Genomic DNA, 16957 nt, shown 5'->3' on the forward strand with positions numbered 1-16957 from the left:
CTTACGAGGCCCCTGCCCGCACAGTCCTCAGGAGTAACTGCAGTTAACACTTAATGTCTACTTGGACTTTTTTCTAGGCTTACGTGGTTTTACTCCTACTGTCGATCATACTGTATGACACTGTTTTCTTTAAAAAAAAATTCCAATAGTCAGGGGTGGGAGAGTTGGCTGGCAAGGGGCCTGTTTCTGAAGTGGTGGAGGTCTTTTGTCTCTTGATCTGGGTCAGTGGCTACAGGGTTCATACGTAGGTAAAAAAGCATCATCCTGTGCCTTTTATATGTGTGTATTTTACTTGATAAAAGTGGTACTTACAATTATGATAATAGTAGCTCATTGCAAAGACATTGAAATAGAAGTATACACACGCCCCTACTCCCCTGCCCAGGTATAACTGCTGCGAGCAAGTAGTCCCTCCGAACCTACAAGCTTCCCTGGGTCAGTCGGGAAGGTCATGAGCGTGGTGTAGGGGCCAGCAGCGCGGGACAGCAGACAGGTCTGCCTGTCCCCTTGGTGAACTCCTTCTCTGGCCTTGGGCTGCAGGGGAGGGGGCTGTGGCTCGTCTGGTCTTCTTCCTTTTCAGCCTCACACCCGCTGGCTCCTGCCTGGGAACAGTTAAAGGCCCAGGCGGGCTGCGGGCTGTGCTCACTGGGAAGGAATGGAAACACGTCTATTAAGTTTCATGGAAATCATGTTGAGACGCCCACGTCTGGTGTTTGGGTTCCTGTGGTCCCAGGCTGGGCTGCCGGGTGGATTGGGAATGAGAGTGGCTAGCGTTCCTTCCTGCAGCCGCCTGGGCACCCCCACACCCACCACGGTGTGCTTCCTCCAATACTTGGACGGCTTATGAGCCCCTGGGGTTCAGGCCTGTAGTGGGTAATGTGCTGGCCAAGAGCTCGAAGCCCTGTTAACTTGGAACATTCTTCCTTTTTACTGGCTGCCCCTGAAATGGTAACAGTGTGTGGCAAACTGAGCCAATTTGTGAAAGCCAAGGGCGTCCCAGTCTCTGAGCCTTGCTCTGTGAGAGGTAAACAGTTTCTTCAGGTTCCTCTAGAAACTGGAAGGACAGGCAGCTGGGATCGTCAGTCCCCACAGCTGGTGGTCCCCAGGCAGAGGGGGTGGCAGGAGACAATGGAGGATCTGGGCAGACTTGGCAGGCCCCAATCTGGATTGGATCCTGGCTCTGTCTCTCTCTTCTCTGTGGTCTTGGGCAAGGTCAGCCTCGGTTTCTTGACTTGCAAAGTGGGTCGTTCCTACTTGGCTCCTGGCACCGTTGTGTGGGCTAAGCAAGAGAATGCAAGTAGGGGACCTGGGCACAGGAGCCACCTGGAGACTGTTGTTATAACTGCAGTGACAGCAGTGGACACAGGGAGAGACGAGGAGGGGGTGATGCTTCACACAGAGGCTGGGACTTAAGCTTGGGCTGACAGGATGAATAAAAGTAAATAAGAATGAATAACAATAACAGCAGCAGCGATGCCTTTGACTTTCCTCAAGACCCTCTACATCCACTAGCTCCTTGTGTCTCTAGAACGATCATCTGAATGAGGTAGGATAGGAATCAGCATCCCATCTATGTGCAGAAGGGGAAACTGAGGCACATCAGGGAAAGATACAGTTTAACTCACTGTTTCCCTGAGGTTAGGATGCAGATCACAGTGATGACATAGATAACTGGCAAGGGGCCTCTTTCTGGACTATGGAGATCTTCTGTCTCTTGATCTGGGTAAGTGGTTACAGGGGCTCATACATAGGTTAAAAAGGCATCAGCCTGTGCCCTTTATATTTGTCTATTCTACTTGACAAAAATGATACTTAAGATTATAATGGGGTCAGGCACGGTGTCTCATGCCTGTAATCCCAGCACTTTGGAAGGCCGAGGCGGGTGGATCATCTGAGGTCAGGAGTTCAAGACCAGCTTGGCCAACATGGTGAAACCCCATCTCTACTAAAACTACAAAAATTAGCTGGGCGTGGTGGTGGGTGTCTGTAATCCCAGCTACACGGGAGGCTGAGGCAAGAGAATCGCTTGAGCCCGGGAGGCAGAGGTTGCAGTGAGCCAGGATTGCACCACTGTACTCCAGCCTGGGCAACAAAGTGAGACTCTGTCTCCAAAAAAAAAAAAAAAAAAAAATATTAATAATAATAATAGCAGTGGCTCATTGCGAAGACATTGAAATAGAAGTATACACACACACCCCCCCACTCCACTGCCCAGATATAAGCACTGTAAGCAGGTAGTTTTCTATGTCCCTCTGCACCTGCAAGATTCCCTGGGTCAGTCCAGAAGGTCAAGAGCATAGTATAGGGGCCAGGAATGGGGCCTGGTTAGACACAAGGTATGTCACAGACTGGAACTAAATGACATGGAACCAGTGATGAGACAGTCAGTTCCTTTCAAATTCTCTGAGCTTCTCCAGTCCTAAGGAGGAAGCCTTCCTCTGGTGATGTCTTTAACATCTCCCTGATGCATTTGGGAGAAAGAGAGGGAGAAGACACCCTTAGGCTCCAAGAGGTGACCAGATGTCCCTAGAATTTAATGGCACTATTCCTTTACATTGTTTACTTTTATTTTTTTAAGTAGTTTATTTTCATAGAAATACAAACAGTAAACAAAAAATATACCTTATATAATGAGTAATATAGTTAAATATATTTTTATAAATGAAATAATATAAAAACCATCCAATGCATCATCAGTTTATTTTTGGAGTTACATTCTATTTATGCCAGTTTACAGTTATTTTTCCATTTACAGTGATGATGTAACAACAATTATTATATTTCCACAGATCCACCCAAACATGGTGATTCCTACCTTCTTCTTTTTGTCCTTGCCCTGAGATGTGCCTGGTAACATAGCCGCCCCCACATATCCCCACGTGTGTAGAACATCATGGCGCCCTGTATTTGCATATTAAAAGGCTAGGGTAGGAAGGCCAGTTTTTTCGTGGGCTACATGAGTGACATGCCTGGTCAAACCAATTCCCTGAGCCCCGTGCAAATCAGACACCACTTCCTCCAGCCTCCTTATATAAGCAGCCACTTTTCCCGCAGCACACGGGGTTTTCTCTTTGTTAGAATCTCCCCTCCCTCTGTCTCCATAAGGGGGAGCTGTTTCCTTTTTCCTTCTTTCTTGCTTATTAAGCTCTCTGCTCCTTAAGACCACAAAATAATAATAACAATAATAATATGACCACAGAAATTGTAGTGATGGCTCTTACTTAATGAGCACCTACTAAATGCTAGTCCTGTGCAGAGAATTCGCATGTATTACCTCACCCAATCTTGATCAGCTCTTTAAGGTGGGTGTAATTACAGTCTCCGTTTTACAGATGAGGAAACTGAGGCACAACGAGTTAAATCTGACTTGCCAGGTACACACAACCAGTAGGTGACAGAACCAGAGTTTGAACCCCGGCAGTCGGGCTCCACTCGCGTAACTGCTGTGATGATATAGAGTCTCACTGAAAAACACAATTATGTAAGTTTTGAAAAAGTGAGTAGATTTGAAGAAAAAGAGTAAGTGCTAATAGTATACATGATATGAGGAGATGCTAAAAATCATGAAAGTCATCATGAATCATTAAATTTCTACAACCAAAACAAAACAAGCTTAGCCCAGCTCAGTATGCTTTCTTTACACAAGGAGAGAGGCCCAGAGAGGGAAAGGACCTACTCAAGGCTGCACAGAGAGGCCGGAGCCAGCGTCTCAACAGAAAGGCCGTGTCTCAGGAGAGTCCACGTCTCAGGAGAGAGGAGGGAGTGGGGACAGCACACGGCAGGGGAGGGGACTGCTCCCAGGATTGCATGGGGTGGGAAATGTCAGGGTTTGACCATGATTGGTGGGGTTGGGGGGGATTAGAAGAGGATACCAGGCCAGATGAGATTTTCCCTGTTCTGCCAAGTTGAAGGCCTCTCCCCCCACCTCAGTGTAAAACCTCCTGGGTATGTGTGATTTCAGCACCAGGTGCCTGTTGGTCCATCATCCTGAGCTCACGGCCGTGGCAGTGCCTGGACCCTGTTTCCGTCACCGTGGGCTGTGGACAGTCATTCATTCACTCATTCATTCTACAAATAGTGATGGCGGCTCCCTGCGCCCAGCACTGTGTGGGCTATGGGTGGGAGGGAGCCTCGGTCCTCCGTAAAAGCCTCCTGGCATTGGAATCTTGCTGGCATTGAGAAATGTCACCCTCCTCCTCCTCAGAGTTCCTACTGTATTTCTCTTTCTTCAGGGGCCTCATTTACTAAAATGATTTTTCCTTCCTAAATAAGCTCCCTTTGAGTGGGGTCCTTATTTATTCTCATCTCCCTTTGCACCCCTGGGCAGCAGGTGGACCTGGAGCTTGCAACCAGGCTGGGGCAACTAGAAGGGCCCCCATGAGGCTCATGACCCATGGTTCCTAAGACCATACCTGAGTGGAAGCCTCTGGCCTAGTCCAACTTGTCTGTTTGACAGAAAAATGGTAGTTCTGACCAGGCACAGTGGCTCATGCCTGTAATCTCAGCACTTTGGGAAGGCAAGGTGGGTGGATAGCTTGAGCTCAGGAGTTCCAGACCAGCCTGGGCAACATGGTGAAACCCCATCTCTACCAAAAATACAAAAATCAGCCAGGCGTGGTGGTGGGTGCCTGTGGGCCACAGCTACTTGGGAGGTTGAGGTGGAAGGATTGCTGGAGCCCAGGAAGTCAAGGCTGCAGTGAGCCGAGATAGCACCACTGCACTCCAGCCTGGGCGACAGAGCAAGACCCTGTCTTTGAAAAAAAAAAAAAAAAAAAAAAAGGCTGAGCATGGTGGCTCATGCCTGTAATTCCAGCTATTCAAGCTGAGGCAGGAGAATCGCTTGAACCAGGGAGGCAGAGGTTGCAGTGAGCAGAGATGGGGCCACTGCACTCCAGCCTGGGCAACAGAGCAAGACTCTTTCTCAATAAAAAAAAGAAAGAAAAGACAAGAAAAATTGTGGTTCAGAGAGGGACATTTTGTTCCCTCTGCCATAAAATTTATGAAGCACCTGTTTGTGCTGGGTCCTGTGCAGACACCGAGGCCCGAGAGAGGAAAAGAAGCCAGTGCTTGCTGTACCTGCCTCCTGTTGCCACTGCAGCAAATGATCAGGCACTTTAGTTTCAAGCTACACAAGTGTAGTATCTTGCAGGTAATAAAAGATCAGAGGCCTGACATGCATCTCATTGGGCCAAAAACAAAGTCTTGCACGGCTGTTTCTCTTCTGGAGGCTCTAGGGGAGAATCCATTTGCTTGCCTTCTCCAGCTTCTAGGAGACGCCCACATTCCTTGGCTCCTGCTCTGTGTTCCAAGCCAGCAACATAACAGCTCTCTGATCCTGCTTCTGTTGTCGTATTTCTGCTATTTATTTATTATTTTATTTTATTTATTATTGCTCTGTCACCTAGGCCGGAGTGCAGTGGCGCCATCTCGGCTCATTGAAACCTCGGTCTCCCAGGTTCAAGCAATTCTCATGCCTTGGCCTCCCAAGTAGCTGGGATTACAGGCACGCATCACCACATCTGGCTACTTTTTGTATTTTTAGTAAAGATGGGGTTTTGCTATGTTGGCCAGGCTGGCCTTGAACTCCTGACCTCAGGGATCCGCCTGTCTCGGCCTCTCTAAGTGCTGGGATACAGGCACGAGCCACCACACCCAGCCTATTTATTATTTTTAATGTAAGAAGAGATAGGATCTCATTATGTTGCCCAGGCTGGTCTCAAATTCCTAGCCTCAGGTGATCCTCCCACCTCGGCTTCCCAAAGTGCTGGGATGATAGGTGTGAGCCACCGCCCCTGGCCCATAATCACTTTTCCTCTTACCCTTCCCTCTTCTGCATCCTCTTCCACCTGGCGATTACACTGGGCCCATTTGTCTAATCCAGGATGGTCTCCTTGTTTTAAAGTCAGCTGATTAGCAAAATTAATTCCATCTGTAGCCTTAACTCACCTTTGTCTTATAAGGTAGCACGTTCACAGGTTCCAGAGATTAGGATGTGGGCATCATTGGAGGTCATTCTACCCATTACACCTGCCTTTAGATGGGAACTGCTGTAATAAGGGCACTATAGGAGCCCAGAAAAGGGGACACCTGATCTCACTGGGTAGTGGGGGCACCCAAGAAAATCACCTGGAGGAGGTGATGGCTGACCTGAGTCTTGAATGAGGAGTTGGCCAGGTGAGGAGGGGTGGAAGTGAAGGGCATTCTAGCAGGAGGACACTGCATGTGCGGAGACCTGGAGGTGAACGAGGGAAGGCATGTGCCACTGTGGCCAAAGCATGGAGAGGGGCAGCAAGGCTGGAGGGGAGGCGGGCGGAGGGCAGCTGCCAGAGCTCAGGGGAGCTGGATGACTGGAGGCTAATGCTTCCTGAAGACAGTGGGAACCCTTGAGAGGTTTGGAGCAGAGACTGATGAGGCCAGGTTTGCGTTTGAGAAAGGTCACTCTGGGGTCCTGGTGGAAACTGGCTGGGGTGAGAAAGACGAGAATTTGGCAGCCAAGGAGAGGAGTCAGGTGATCCTGGGTCCTGGGCCTGGTGTTCCTTCTCCTGGACTCTGACTGCCAGGGGAATGGGCTGACTGCCTTCTGGATCCCTTCCTGGAAGAGGCGGTGAAGCCTGGATGAGGGCGGGGAGCAGGGGACGGAGCGGAGTACCTGGCTGGAGAGCTGTTGGCGGACGGGAAGTGGTGTGGGACACACTGAGGGCTGTTTGTGGGTCAGGAGGCAGGAGGAGAAGCAGTGTTGTGAGCAGATTTCTGGCCTAGGAGCCTGACTGGGCGGTGGGGTCATCACTGAGATAGGACTGGGGGAGGAGCAGGTTTGGGAAGTTGCCAGATTGGGTCTGATGTGTTGGCGGTTGGTGGTTGAGAGGCATCTAGGAGGTCCATGGAGGCAGCTGGCTATACGGTCTGCAGCCGTGGACTTGTATCAGTTATTGCTGAGTGACAAATGACCCCAAAGCGCAGTGGCAAAACAGCAATCACTGATTCTCACTCTCCCGTCTGCACGTGGACTGGGGCTGTCTGATCTGGGCTGGGCTTCCCTTGTGGCTCAGCTTCAGGCTACAGGCCTGCAGGCCAGCCAGGTGGTCAGACTGGGGCAATGGCAGAATCCTCTTTCTCTTTGACCCTGACCTGAATGCCCACCCCCAGACCCCTATTCCTACACGTCTCCTTGGATCAGCAGATGACATTTGAGCAAAGACCTGCAAGAGGTGTGGGAATAAGGCTGTCTTGAGGAAGAGCATTCTAGGCAGAGGGAACAGCCAGTGCAAAGGCCCTGAGGTGAGATTGTGCCTAGTGTGTTTGAGGAACAGGAAAGAAGGCCAGTGTGGCTGGCAGTGGTGAGTGAGGGGGGTGGGGTAGGAGAGGAAGTCAGAGAGTTAGCAGGGGCCTTAGGCATATGGGGCCTGGAAGGTCACGGGAAGTGGCCTCTGTCCTTATTATCATTGCTATTATCACCCCTTCCTCCTGTCCCCCACAGGACCCTCCACCCCTCGACACAGCTGTCCAGCATGCCCTGGCGGGCCTCTATCCTCCTTTCGAGGCCACAGCACCCACTGTCCTGGGTCAGGTGTTCCGTCTCCTGGACTCTGACTTCCAGGGGGATGGACTGAGCTTCCTTCTGGATTTCCTGATCCCTGCCAAGCGCCTGTGTGAGCAAGTGCGAGAAGCAGCCTGTGTAAGTCGAGAGGGAAACAGGGCCAGGGGCAAAGCTATCCCAGAAAGTCTTGGGGCTAGAGGCGGGCAGAGAAGGAGGTGGGCTGGCATGTGTCTTGTTTCACGGGGAACGGAGTGTGTGTGGGGACTTTCCAAGTATCATTGCTTGCCCAAGGGGAGATTTCAGCCTCCCAGATCGAGGGGGCTTTACCCTGTGACATCTATGAGTTCATTACATTGTACTGTCACCAGCAGAGAAGAAGGCCTGAATAAAGGCATCCTTGGGGGCTCCCTGGTCCTGGGGAGCCTGCCCTGCACCTGACATTGTGGGCACTGCCAAGTGCCTTGGGTGAAGTGGGACAGCTTCAGTGGAAACAGCAGAGAAGGTGCTAGAGCTTCCCCAGAGCCCCTGAGGCATCAGGACTCTTGCTTTCTTCCCCTGTGACCTCTTCAAACTCAGATCTCAGGGAGGCCTCTGCCAAGGCAAAGTGGAGAGAAAACTGTTTTAGCCAGACTCATTGGCTGCAAACGACAGAATCCTCACTCAGACCAGGGAAGGGTGGATCAGGCCTCAGGCCCAAGTTGATCCACTGATCAAACCCCTTGAAGACCCTTTCTGTCCCTAGTCTATGCTTCGCGCTGCTTGTTGGCATTATTCTTCCAGGCTAAGTGTTCCCACGAGGCTGGAACCCAGGGAAGCTCAAGGATTTATCTTCTACCCTAGAGAGGAAAATAAACTCTTTCCCATCCACTGCACATAGAAAAATCTCAAGGAAGGATCCTGACTGGCCAGGCTTGGGTCATATGCCCATTCCTGGACCAATCACTGTGGCCAGAGGAGTGGGGAACCAGGATTGACAAAGCTTGAGTCATGTGTCTACTTCTATGGTCAGAGGGTGGAGCTGTTTTAAGAAAAGGATGAGAAGGCCGGCAGTGGTGGCTCATGCCTCTAATCCCAGCACTTTGGGAGGCCAAGGCAGGCGGATCACGAAGTCAGGGGTTCGAGACCAGCCTGGCTAAGATGGTGAAACCCCATCTCTACTAAAAATACAAAAATTAGCTGGGTGTGGTGGCATGCACCTGTAGTCCCAGCTACTCGGGAGGCTGAGGCAGGAGAATCGCTTGAACCCAGGAGGCAGAAGTTGCAGTGAGCCGAGATCATGCCATTGCACTCCAGCCTGGGTGGCAGAGTGAGACTCCATCTCAAAAAAAAGAAAAGGAAAGGATGAGAGAAGCCTGAGGAGACCAAGTCCTCAAATGTCCACCGCAGGAACCTGCCAATAGGTTTCCCGACTGCTCCCTGCCCTATTGTTATTAATGCTCACCCTCCTGCTACCCCAGCCTCAAGAATCACAACGAGGTTCTAAGGTCCCATCAGCCTGTCCTGAGTTACTCACTGCCTGTCAGGGACACAGCTCATCAGAAGCAACAAGGAAGGGTGGGGACTGTGTGCATCATTTCAGTGGTACAAGTAAATTGAATGTGGCAGCTAAAAGTCCAGGGTTAGGAACCAGAAGGAAAATGAGAGAATCTATTTTACTTGCTTAGCACAGAGCCTGGTTCATAGAAATAGCTCAATACATGGGAACTGGTATTGGAGAAGAAGGGAGCTTCTCATGGAAACATTTGCAGCCACTTTCACATGATACTATTTCATGCAGATGCTCTCCTATCTTTATTTCTTCTCCCTGACAAGCTACACAATTGCCCACTTCCCTTATTTGGCCATTTAAACTTCATTTGCACTGGCCCCTTCTTCAAGGTAACCTTTCCACGTCTTTATTTTTCCTTGTAGGTGAGTTTAATCTAATTGTAACAATAGGCAAATATCTGTCAACCTCAGAGCAGTGGGAAGTCATGTGGGATTAACGGGATGGCTTCTGGGGTCAGATGCCCCAGGTTCAAATCCAAACTTATCACTGTGAACTTGGGAGATCCATGTCACCTCTCTGAGTTTCAGTTTCCTTATGTGTCAAGCAGAAATGTTAATAACACAGCACCTAACACATGAAGATGACACACATGGCTTAGGGCAGACTCTGACATGCAGCAAGTGCCCAGTAGCTATTGGCTATCACTATCCCACTTCCTTGTTTCTCCATCTGAAATAAGAGCATGGCAGCCTCAAAGTCTGCCTCTCCAGCCGCCATCACCCAGAGGCAGCCACCTTCACATAAAGTCTGGTGGGGCTTGGGGACAGATACAGCTGACTTCAAATGTGAAGGCCTAGGTCCAAGTCCATGATGTTTATCCACTGTGTGGCTATGAGCCAAATGTTTTACCACACTGAGCCTCAGTTGCATCATCTGTAAAATGAGAATAATAATGCCTGAACTGCCTACACCAAACTGAGTTACTGTGAAAGTCAAGTGAGACAATCAAAGCCATCATCACTATGGTGCTTTGCTGTTTGCAAAAAAATGGCTGGGATGTTTTTTCTCATTCAATGAGAAGGTGAGAGAGAAAGCACATTGCAAATCCAAGAGGGCTAAGTTAAAAGGGTCGAGAAACCTACAGACTCATGAAGGTTTATGGATATTCAGCTTCTCTGAGGCAGCCCAATCTACAATATAACTGATATAAATGGGTTTATCAATGTAAGGTATAACTATGGTCAGATCTCACTATTTCCCCAATCAATAATTCCAGGAAACACCTGCTTCATTAACAGGAAATTCAGTCTCACTCTCTGTACATCTCCCACACAAACATCCAAATTATATAAGATTGTCTGGGACTTACTCAATCCGCAGAACTCAGACTCTTTTTTCAAAAGACAGTTAAAGAAAGACCTGTTGTCAGCCCGGTGGAGCTGTTGTTTCCGTTGTTGCCACATGGTGTCACTGTTGAACACTGGTCCCGCACAGCCCAGTGGAGAGCCTCAACTGAGAGGGATCACTTGGGTCACAGCCTGTTCCAGAATGACCCGCTATGTCCACCTATATAGGGAATTGCTGGCAACTTCTGTTAAAAAAAATTTTTTTTTTTCAGTTTTGCTTTACCTTCATGTTGTAATCCATTAATGGGAAATAAATAAACAATAAACAAATAAACCTTCATGTTGTTAGCCATTAATGAGAAATAAATAAACAAACAAATAAATAATAAATATTCTGGCCCAGAATAACCTTTGGGTCAGGAAAAACTGGACAGTCATCTAGTAAGTTAGTGGCAGGGTCAGATTTCCTGACTTTTCATTCAATACTGTTTCTATTTCACCCTCAGTACACTATCCAAATTCAATAAGATATTCAATACTTTATTATAAAATAGGCATTGTGCTAGATGATTTTGGCCAACTATAGGCTGATGTAAGCGTTCTGTGCACATTTAAGATAGGCTAGTCTAAACAAGCTATGATGTTCTGTAGATTAGGTACATTAAATGCATTTTTGACTTGTGATATTTTCAATTTATGATGGATTTACCAGGATGTAACCCCACCATAAATTGAGGCATATCTGTATAATCTCACTTAATCCTCCTACCAACCCAGTAATACTGACATGTATTATTATCCTATTTGCAGATAGGGAAATTGGGGCTCAAAGAAGTTAAGCAATTTACACAAATTAGTGACATAGACCTTTGTCTAAACCACGTCTCCCTGGCTTTCACATGGAGGGCTAAGGCTTGAGCTGGGTTGGGAGATGTTCTGGATAGATGGGGAGAGGAAGGGAGCATGAGCCAAGCAAGGGGACCACTTGGGAAAGCTGATTGCTAACTAGTGCATGGTGCTCTGAGCTTTCTCACTTAGGTCAGTAGGCTAGCAAGAATTTCCAAAGTCAGGGCCAGGACAAGGGTGGGGCAGGAGAGGCAACCTTTGCACAACCTTGACAGTGAGTGCCTCCTAAATGCTGCCTCATCCTAGTCCCTGACCTGTTCCAGATTCCACGTGGGAGAGGGAATGGAGCAGATCCAAGGGTGGAGCCTTTCAGGGCCAGGTTCTCTGATGCCATCCCCTTCTCTCCACAGGCTCCCTACTCCCACTGCCTCTTCCTACATGAGGGCTGGCCACTCTGTCTGAGGGATGAAGTTGTGGTCCACTTGGCTCCCCTCAACCCTCTCTTATTGCGCCAGGGTGACTTCTACCTCCAAGTGGAGCCCCAGGAGGAGCAGTCCGTCTGCATCATGATCAAATGCCTCTCCCTGGACCTCTGCACAGTGGAGAAGAAGCCTGTTCCTGAGCCAGCCTATCCTATACTTTTCACCCAAGAATGGCTGGAGGCCATCAACAGCGACTTTGAGGGAAGTCCCCTACACAACTGCTTGGTAGCATCAGAAAATGGGATTGCCTCTGTGCCTTGGACCAAGATAACCAGCCCAGAGTTTGTGGATAACCAACCCCAAGTAGTGAATACCCTCTGCCCAGCCTGGGGGCCCCTTCCATTAGAGGCACTGGATTTGAGCAGCCCTCAAGAGTTGCACCAGGCCAGCTCTCCGGACAACCAGGTGCTTTTTGCCCAGAGTTTGGCCAAGGGTAAGGGCAGGACATATGGGAGCAAGTATCCAGGACTTATCAAGGTGGAGCAAGCCCGGCGTGGGGAGATGGCCTTCAGGATGGGTGAGGTGGTCAGCCAGGACTTTGAGGGAGACTATGTGGCTCTCCTAGGCTTTCCCCAAGAGAGCAGAGGAGAGTCTCCCAGTAGGGAGGTGGGCACATCCAGTGGGTATACTTCTGGGGCACGAGAGGAGATATCTGGAACTAAGGAAACTCCCTTATCTCAAAAGATACTGCCTCTCTCAGAGGCCAGCGAAGGACCTTCCTTGGGAAATCGGGCTTGCACGAAGCCAGAAAGCTCCGAGGAGGAGCCCTGCAATTTGGGCTTGAGAAGAAAGGTCAATCATAAAGAACCTACCCATGACTCGGAAAGGCTGCCCCAAGGCTCCTACATGAATGTCCTTGAGGACCCACTGGACTGTGCCTCTGGCCTCAGGGCAGGTGTTTCACAAGAGCCAGCTGCCTCCAAGGTGCAGGGACCTCTAGGAAACCTAGAGAATATGGTGCAGCTCAGGCCTGGACCAAGACAAGCTTCCTCTCCCCGCCTGTCCCCAGCTTCTCCTGCAGCTCCAGCCTCTGAAATAAAGATGGAGGTGAAGACCAAACAGAGAAATGGGAGACTTCCCAAGCCCATGCCCTGCCCTAGCAGAAACACCTCCTCCCCTGAGTCCCCCACTCCTGGGCTCAAGTTCTCATTCTTGAAAGGGCAGAGGCAACCCTCTGTGACTCCAGAGAAAGCCTCACTCCAGCACGATGGGCCCTGGAAAGTCCTGTGTTCCCTCTACTCTCCTAAACCCAACCGAGCCAAATCTTTGGGGAAAGGTAAGATGCCCACATGCCCAGCTGTACAGGGAGGTTATTGTCTGGTTGAGATCACATTTCAGGTGGTTTTGGTTGTAAGCGACAGAGACCACCTGGGCTGGCTCAGCTTCAGGGGTTTAGTGTGCTGTGTGGCATGTTAAGGGGCTTGAAGTCTCATATGTCTGGAATTGAGCAAGGCACTGTGACTGTGTTACAACTGCCTGAGTTCACACCCCACCTTTGCCACACACTGGATGTGTGACGTTGGCCAAATACTGAGTTTCTCTGAGTCCAGGTCTCCCTATCAGTGCAATGAAAATGTCACCTACTTCACGGTGTTATTTTAAGGGTTCAAAGGGACACGAGAAGCCAGGTGTGGTGGCTTATCCCATAATCCCAGTGCTTTGGGTGGCTGAGGCAGGAGAATTTGGGTGGCTTGAGGCCAAGAAAGAAAGAAAAGAAGGAAAAAAGAAAGGGAGGGAGGGAGGGAGGGAGGGGAGGGAAAAAAAAAAAGCTGGGCATGGTGGTGCGTGCCTATAGTGTCAGCTACTCGGGAGGCTGAGGTGAGAGGATCTTTCAAGCCCAGGAGTTCAAATACAGTGAGCTATGTTCATGCCACTGCATTCCAGCCTGGGCAATAGAGTGAGACTCTGTCTCTAAAGAAAAAAAAGTGAGGTGTCGGGAGGGGTAACACTAGAAGTAAGGGGCTTAGTGCAATGCCTGACACATGGGAGAGATCAATAGTTGTAAGCTATTATTAGTCAGAAGGAGAAAGAGGAAACATTTTCCCCTCAGAAAGCCCATCTTCTGCTTAACATCCTTTTCTTTGTTGTTGCTTTTTCCCAGCTGGATCACCTCAGACCAAAACATCTGGCCCAGCCACTGCCTCCAGCCCACTGACTGAGGAAAAGGCTGCCTTCCCAGAAGCTTCTGCAGGCTCCCCAGAAAAAGGCCCCACCCTGGAGGAGGAGCCCCCAGGGCCTGAGCCCAGGATTGGGGCTCTAGGTGTCAGGGTTTTCCGCTCCAGGATAGCATGCCTGCCAGGTTCCAGGGGATTCAAGCAGGAGGTGGTGGGGAGGGAGCTGGGGGCCCCAGAACATCCTCAGGTGCTGGTGGGTGGAGGGGAGGCAGGGAAAGCCCTGGAGGCCTAGGTTCTAGACAAAGCCTCCTTGGGCATCAGTTTCCTCATCTTTCCCATGGGAGAATTGGAATAGATGAAAGCAATTTGTTAGTGTCCATCCACCCATCTATATGTCTGTCTGTCTGTCTACTTGTCTATCCATCAGTGAGGCAGCCAAGGTGGATGTCGGGTTCCCCAGAAGCAGAGCCTGAGACATAGATTTTTGGGAAAGTAACTTATTGGAGGAGGGCTCTGAGAAGAAAGACAGAGGGTCAGGGCAGGGGAAGGAACCAAGCCAGGCTGTAGACTGACCCCAGGGAGAGCGCTGGGGCATGACCCGCCCCACAGAGTAGGCTCCAGCTTAAGGCATAGGGGACTGGCCTTTTATAATCCTTGTCTGTCAGTCATTAACTATGGGCTGATCCCCAGTTTGTTCGTCATTAATGAACTGCAGGAACTGCGGGCTAATCCTGGAATGGGGTGGGGCAGGGGGAGCCAGTGATCCAGTTCAGTCCAGGGCGCTTCTTCAGAGGGGGCATCTGTGAGCCACTGACAGCTGGTACTTCCAGACTCTCGGGATAGGTTCTCTGCCTGCTGAGGGGATCTGGGTTTGGGGTACTAGCAGCATCCAATACAGAAGGTCTTATCCCTCCTATTTAATATTTCCTCATTGTTGTAACAGACGTTTACTGGGTCCTGGGTTTAGCACTGGAGATTCATAAGAGAACAAGTCTGATGTGTTCTCTGCTCTCAGGAAACCTATATTCTAGTGGTGGGGAAAAGCCAACAGGTTATCACCACAGATTATTGCAACCCAGTGTAAACAAAGTGTGACAGTTGGGAGGGACAGGGGGCTGTAGAAGCACAGATGAGTCCCCTCGTTGAGGCTTAGAGTAGTAGAGGTCAAGGAAGACTTCCTGGAGGAAGTAACGGAAAGCCTAGTTCTATTGTATGAATAGGAATTATCCAGGTGAAGAGTTGGGAACAGTGTTCCAGACAAAGGGAACAGCATGTGCAAAGGTCCAGAGGCAAGAGAACCACAGTGCTTTCTGGAGACTGACTGTCCTGAAATACTATTTTACTTTACAGACTTCTACATCTCTCCAGGACCTTGGGCAATGCCCTGTCTTTTTGCAGCTCCCAGGAGACCTTATCTGTCCTTTTCCTGGTCATCTTTGCTGAGGCTCCTGCTGTTTGTTCCTATATTAATTGTACACAAAGGATCTCATGATCCTCTTAGGGCTGTTATGTGCCAAGGGCTCAGATTTTGTCCATGGAAGGCTCTGCTGTGGGAGGAAGAAGACCTTTGTTTTAGTTCTAACTCTGTCATTAGCTCCCTGTGTGCCCTTGGAGAAGTCACTGCCCTCTCTGGGCCTCCTCAAGAGGAGGAGAACAGGCAGATAGCACCTGGCTCATTGTCACTCTTTCCTCAGTTACTCTTGTTGTAATTCTTGGTGATTGCAACATACACTGTTAGCTTTCACATGCCTGATGTGTAGTACATGTGCAAAAAGCATTTGCTGCGTCAATGAGCAATGTCCACACGCATGCTCCTTCTGTCCGTTTTTTGTCTTGCTCTTCTCTAGTGATCTTGTCCTTGTTCCCCACATGACTGCCCCTGTGGCATCCCCTGTAACCAACTTCTTCCAGCTGGGTTTTCATGTTGAGGCTCCCACTCCTTCATTACCACTGCTTCTCTTTCCAGCTCACCCACTGCCCCAAGTTTCATCATCTTCAGGCCTCCCAAAACCTTGAACCTGTTGGCTCAACCACCTTTTCACTCCCCTTTCCCAGCATGTCTCCCCCCACCCTCCACCACATCCCTTCCCTGTTACCACGTCTCCCCCCATCATATCCCTTCCCCATCATGTCTCCCCCACCCTCCACCATATCCCTTCCCCATCATCATGTCTCCCCCACCCTCCACCACATTCCTTCCCCATCATGTCTCCCCCACCCTCCACCATATCCTTTCCCCATCATGTCTTCCCACCCTCCACCACATCCCTTCCCCATCACCATGTCTCCCTCCACCACATCCCTTCCCCATTATCATGTCTCCCCCACCACCTCCCTCCCCATCATCATGTTTCCCCCATCATATCCCTTCCCCATCATCATGTCTCCCCCACCACGTCCCTTCCCCATCATCATGTCTCCCCCACCACATCCCTCCCCATCATCATATCTCCCCTACCACATCCCTTCCACATCATCATGTCTCCCCCACCACATCCCTCCCCATCATCATATCTCCCCTACCACATCCCTTCCACATCATCATGTCTCCCCCATCACATCCCTCCCCATCATCATGTCTCCCCCACCACATCCCTCCCCATCATCATGTCTCCCCTACCACATCCCTTCCCCATCATCATGTCTCCCCCACCACATCCCTCCCCATCATCATGTCTCCCCCACCACATCCCTTCCCCATCATCATGTCCCCCACCACATCCCTCCCATCATCATGTCTCCCCCACCACATCCCTTCCCCATCATCATGTTCCCCACCACATCCCTCCCATCATCATGTCTCCCCCCCCACATCCGTTCCCCATCATCATGTCCCCCACCACATCCCTCCCATCATCATGTTTCCCCCACCACATCCCTCCCATCATCATGTCTCCCCCACCACATCCGTTCCCCATCATCATGTCCCCCACCACATCCCTCCCATCATCATGTCTCCCCCACCACATCCCTCCCCATCATCATGTCCCCCACCACATCCCTCCCCATCATCATGTCTCCCCCATCTCATCCCTCCCATCATCATGTCTCCCCCACCACATCCCTCTGCATCATCATGTCTCCCCCATCACATCCCTCCCCATCATCATGTTTCCCCCATCACATCCCTCCCATCATCATGT

General features: G+C 50.1%; 1 protein-coding gene across 1 annotated transcript in view; it reads left to right on the forward strand.

The window, feature by feature from the left end:
• The window catches only part of KIAA1755 (KIAA1755 ortholog), a 48287-nt gene that overhangs the window by 6206 nt on the left and 25124 nt on the right, over window positions 1–16957 (forward strand). The window contains exons 2-4 of the mRNA XM_050807011.1: window positions 7478–7675; window positions 11629–12976; window positions 13802–13999. Of these exons, the coding sequence (XP_050662968.1) occupies window positions 7478–7675; window positions 11629–12976; window positions 13802–13999 (1744 nt within the window). The remainder of the gene's footprint in view (window positions 1–7477; window positions 7676–11628; window positions 12977–13801; window positions 14000–16957) is intronic.

This window comes from Macaca thibetana, chromosome 10 (genome assembly GCF_024542745.1).
Source record: "Macaca thibetana thibetana isolate TM-01 chromosome 10, ASM2454274v1, whole genome shotgun sequence".
Classification (NCBI taxonomy): domain Eukaryota; kingdom Metazoa; phylum Chordata; class Mammalia; order Primates; family Cercopithecidae; genus Macaca; species Macaca thibetana.